This window comes from Nanorana parkeri, unplaced genomic scaffold (assembly GCF_000935625.1).
Source record: "Nanorana parkeri isolate BGI_ZX_2015 unplaced genomic scaffold, ASM93562v1 scaffold1215, whole genome shotgun sequence".
Classification (NCBI taxonomy): domain Eukaryota; kingdom Metazoa; phylum Chordata; class Amphibia; order Anura; family Dicroglossidae; genus Nanorana; species Nanorana parkeri.
Window position 1 is genome coordinate 204,758 of NW_017307483.1, and position 4,857 is coordinate 209,614.

Genomic DNA, 4,857 nt, shown 5'->3' on the forward strand with positions numbered 1-4,857 from the left:
GGACCCCAGTAGAATGGCCAATCCCTTGTATTTTCCAGCTGTGTGGCCGGGTGACTTTCTGTCCTATATAAGGTTCCACCTGTAAAGGGGATAGGGGCGGGGGGGAGGATGTATGTAACTGCCCCCAGATAGGACAGACGGTGGACCCCAGAGCTCCTGTGCAGGTGCCGCTAGGGGGGGGAACCTCTGGACCTTGACTGTTCTGGAAGGTTCGGACACGTTCTGATCTCTCCCCCCCAATTGTTTCCCCCGCAGTGTGAAGATAAGAACGTTGACGCCTTATGCGAAGCTCTGCAGACCACGGTCAGCCGATGGAAAACCAAATTCCCCAACCCCCTCCCCCTGGACCTCTACACGTCTTCCAATTTCATCGGGCTCTTTGTGAGTGACGAGTGCGCCGAGACCCTGAAGAGGTTCGCTGCGGATTTTTCTGAAGAGGCCTTGCTCAAAACCGGTGAGGAGTGCGCCGCGCGTGCCAATGGCCTATCGCCATCCCGACCGCAACCAACCCCGACCAATCACATGTGACCGCCATGATACGGGCCAGACAAGGAAAAGTGATAACATTGTATCAATAAATCCCCAACATGTCCCAATATACAGATACAGGATCAATATTCCAACTTTATCATTAACAAGCCGTCCCTGAGCTCCAGTCAGTGACTTTGCCTAGGCTGAGATGATGTCATCAGTCTGCTGCAGGCAGGAGGAAGCATTTCCTCAGTCTCCCCTCCCCCAGTGATCAGACTGCTGCAGGCAGGAGGAAGCATTTCTTCAGTCTCCCCTCCCCCAGTGATCAGTCTGCTGCAGGCAGGGGGAAGCATTTCCTCAGTCCCCCCTCCCCCAATGATCAGTCTGCTGCAGGCAGGAGGAAGCATTGATTGGACGGAGTGTGTGACGTGTCATTTCAGACGTCCGGGTGGAGCCGCACAAGAAGCAGTTACATGTGACGTTGGCGTATCACTTCCAGGCCAATCACCTGCCGACGTTGGAGAAGCTGGCCCACAACATCGACGTGAACCTGGGCTGTGATTGGGTGGCTGCCATATTTTCCCGGGACATCCGATACATCAATCACGAGGTAATAGCTCCGCCCTGATAATGACGTTTGTCTGGTCTGGGGATTTTCAGCTGACCACACACAGTGCTACCAGATTGTACAATTCCAGTCCCGGCCTGGATGGATACACGTTGAGTAGATTGTCCGGGGCGGGTCCTTCTATTACAGAATATACGGCTATACATTATACAAGTGGTAAATACGGTAATCTGTCCTTTGTCCCCCCCCCTCAGACGCTGCAGGTCTTGTACCCCTACCTACCGCAAAACGACGACGAGCTGGAGCTGGTCCCCGGGGATTTCATCTTCATGTCACCGGTGGAGCAGACCAGCACCAGCGAAGGTTGGCTCTACGGGTCCTCGCTGGCCACCGGCTGTTCCGGCCTCCTACCGGAAAATTACGTCACCAAAGCAGACGAGTGCGGCACCTGGGTGTTTCATGGGTGAGTGCGCCACACGGGGCACCCCTAAACCTGGGAGGGGGGGGGGCGCAACTGGACATTAGACGTGCTGGTAGAACGCTGAACCGGTGATGGACTTCAAATCCAAAGGCAGCTCTCCATCCTCAGGGGTCCCCGAAAAATCTGAAGAATGTGAAAAGGATGAGAGAGCAGAAGACCTGACATGAGTGCAGTATATAGTGACTACACGTGACAGGAAGTGAGAATGAATACAACGCGTTTCAGGGGCTCAAAACTCCCTTCATCAGGGCTGAGCAATGAGAGAACATGTACTGTATACAATGTTATATAAAAACAATCATCATGTATAATATATATATTATTATTTGATGTGTGTATATTTATCTCTCTCTCTCCCCCTCTCTCTCTCCAGCTATAAACAATCTCTCTCTCTCACCTCCCTCTCTCTCTCCCCCTCCCTCGCTCTCTCTCTCCCTTCCTCGCTCTCTCTCTCCCCCTCTCTTTCTCTTCCTGCCTCTCTCATACGTGTGCACTCATAGAAACACACACACACACACGTGTCTATGTGACAGGACTAGTGATGGTGCCATCTCCCAGCTCCAGCAGTGCGCCTCCCTATAACCGTGTCGTCCCTTGCAGATCGTACTCCCTCCTCAACACATCAGACGCCGCCTCTTATCCCCTCAGTGACGGGGTGCTGGATAGACGGGTGCCGGATGACCATGGCCTGGTGGACACGGCCTCGCTCACCATCATCTGTCAGCCTATGCAGGTGAGTATCTCCACCATCATGTGAACTCCCTCATGGGCCCCCAGGAGAATGCTCGAGCTGTCTGCCCACCGATAGGCTGGAAAAGCACGGACACAGGGGGAGGGTCCTGGACGCTGGGGGATGGGCAATGTATCTTTTATATAATTGATTAAGAAGTGTGATTGGGTAAATCTGAAGGGGGGGTAGAAACCCTCTTTACGTTGCACGACGCCCCTTTTTCTTATAAGGAACCTTTTGGGGGGTAGAAAAAGGGGATCTGCTATTTCCACATTATTTTTTTTCGTGGTGGAGGCAGCCATTGTCATCTTCATCCCTTTTTCAAGCAGCAGAGTGTCAGGACTGTCATGCTCATCCTCTGCCAGTGATTTTGCTATTTAGTGAACAGCGGATGGGCATGACCTGCACAGCTTTAAAGGCAAACCTGCAATGGCAGCCCCCCCTATGACGTGTGAACTTTAATTGGCTTCTTTTGGTACTGACAAGTCCTTTGCAGGACTCGGAGACGTCAATAAACACAAGTGAAACCAGCGGATGAGGAGTTCACACGTCCAGAATTAGCTGCTGACTGGAAGTGACCCCCGAGCACTTCTCCCACCCAGTTCTGCTTCTCATTTATTGTCATGAGGAAATGGAAAATATCAGCTTATTCTGCGGCGAATCTATCCGGCGCTGCCGGTCCGAGGGGTCCTCCAGGGCGGCCCCAGTTCTGTTCAGGGACTTGTGTCTGCTCTCTGCTTATGTCACATTGCTGCAGTGGAAATCCTATACCAGAGTGTAGATACTCTGCGCAATCTGCGGCCTCCGCTCTGATTTCTGGGTGCTGGCCGCCACCTGGTGGCTGATTCTGGTTTTGCAGCATGTTGGATATTAAAGCCCAACTCCAGGCAAAACTCACTCACCGTCCTCCCTTGTGTGCCTGGAAGAGGGTTTGGGTGGAATGTTAGTCGGAACTCCGCTATGTTTTTTTGTTTTTTTCCTTTTTGTTGTGCGCTCTCACTTTTATTGTACTGTTCCCGCTTTAAGAACCCCCCTCTCCTTATTTAAAGAATTTGTGTTTTTTAAATGTTGCCCTTTAAGCCACATGAGAAGGAAAGAGTTAGATAATGCTGGGCGTCCTCCTGCTGGGAAATGAGGCGGGCTTCATCTGACCTCCTGCAGCCTCTATATTACGAACCTGGTCTGGGAGACTGGATGGTTGAGGAGGCTTCCCTTGCACCTCGTGTCTAAAAGCCTTTGAGGATGGTGACAGAGGCCAGGCAGACACCGAGTGGCACGAGTGCCAGTAGTTATGAAACCGTGCAAGTAGAAGGGTAATCCAGAATTCAAAGTCGAGGCAAGCCGAGGTCAAAATCCAGGAGGTCAGTTGCAGTACCGAAGGAAGAGGCAGAAGAATAATCAAAACAGTCCAGGGTCAAAAAGGCAGGCGGCAGTCAAGGCAGGTAGTGGAGGCAGGAACGGGTCAAAATCCAGGCAACGGCAATCTAATATTCAAGACAGGAAACAGGAGACACAACACAGACAGGAGCTGATAAGACAATCCAGCAAGTAAGTGACAGGCTGGCTTGGTTTAAATAGGGAAGTGAACTAATCAATTATGTCACTTCCTGTGCGCCTTTGGCACATTTTTCTTAGAACACGCTCCATCTGCGCATCACTTCCTGTGCGCCTTTGGCACATTTTTCTTAGAACACGCTCCATCTGCGCATCACTTCCTGTGCGCCATCCTGCGCGTCTTTCTGTGGGAAGTGGTCGTTGTGCGCATGCGCGTATTCTTCTGCCTAGCGGTACTTGGCGCATGCGTGGAACGGGCATGGTGCTTACACTCTAATGCACATTGTGAGAAGCTCACAGTATGCGGCGAAGTCCAGGAGAAGAGCCGGTACAACTGTGCAAGACTGAAGGGGAGGATGGAGATCAGATAGAAGACTGAAGGGAAGGACGGAGGTCAGATAGAAGACTGAGGGGAAGGACGGAGGTCAGATAGAAGACTGAAGGGGAGGACGGAGGTCAGATAGAAGACTGAAGGGGAGGACGGTCAGGTTTAATGTTTGTTTTCTTCTTTATGTTGGGCAGTGTAGGATGTGATGTTGGTGGATTTCTCCTTTCACAATAAATACATTACGGCTCATTCTCGGTTCCTTCCTCAGCCGCTGCGGATTAACTCGCACCCGGGCCCCAAGAAGCAATGTCTCTTTGTGTGCCGCCATGGCGAGCGGATGGACGTGGTGTTTGGGAAGTACTGGCTGTCGCAGTGCTTTGATGCAAAAGGTGGGTGAACGCCCCAATATCTAAAGAGACTCCAGACTGTCACATTGTTACATCGTATGCGGAATCCTGTAGAATAAAATGCCTATAGTGCGCTGCAACCTCTCACCTGGACTTCCGTCTCTCTCTCTCTCTCTCTTCTCTCTCCTCTCTTGCGCTCCTTCTCTCCTCGCTCTCTCTCTCCTGGCTCTCTCTCCCCTGGCTCTCTCTCTCTCTCTCTCTCTCTCTCTCTCTCTCTCTCTCCTGGCTGTCTCTCTCCTCTCTCTCTCAAATTCAAATAAGCTTTATTGGCAGGACCAAATACATTTTAGCATTGCCAAAGCATATGGGGAGGTTATA

General features: G+C 51.5%; 1 protein-coding gene across 1 annotated transcript in view; it reads left to right on the top strand.

Annotated features, from left to right (window-relative positions):
- The window catches only part of UBASH3B (ubiquitin associated and SH3 domain containing B), a 16,846-nt gene that overhangs the window by 4,980 nt on the left and 7,009 nt on the right, over nt 1–4,857 (top strand). The window contains exons 4-8 of the mRNA XM_018568596.1: nt 256–454; nt 912–1,081; nt 1,294–1,502; nt 2,121–2,253; nt 4,401–4,521. Coding sequence (XP_018424098.1) covers nt 256–454; nt 912–1,081; nt 1,294–1,502; nt 2,121–2,253; nt 4,401–4,521 — 832 coding nt within the window. The remainder of the gene's footprint in view (nt 1–255; nt 455–911; nt 1,082–1,293; nt 1,503–2,120; nt 2,254–4,400; nt 4,522–4,857) is intronic.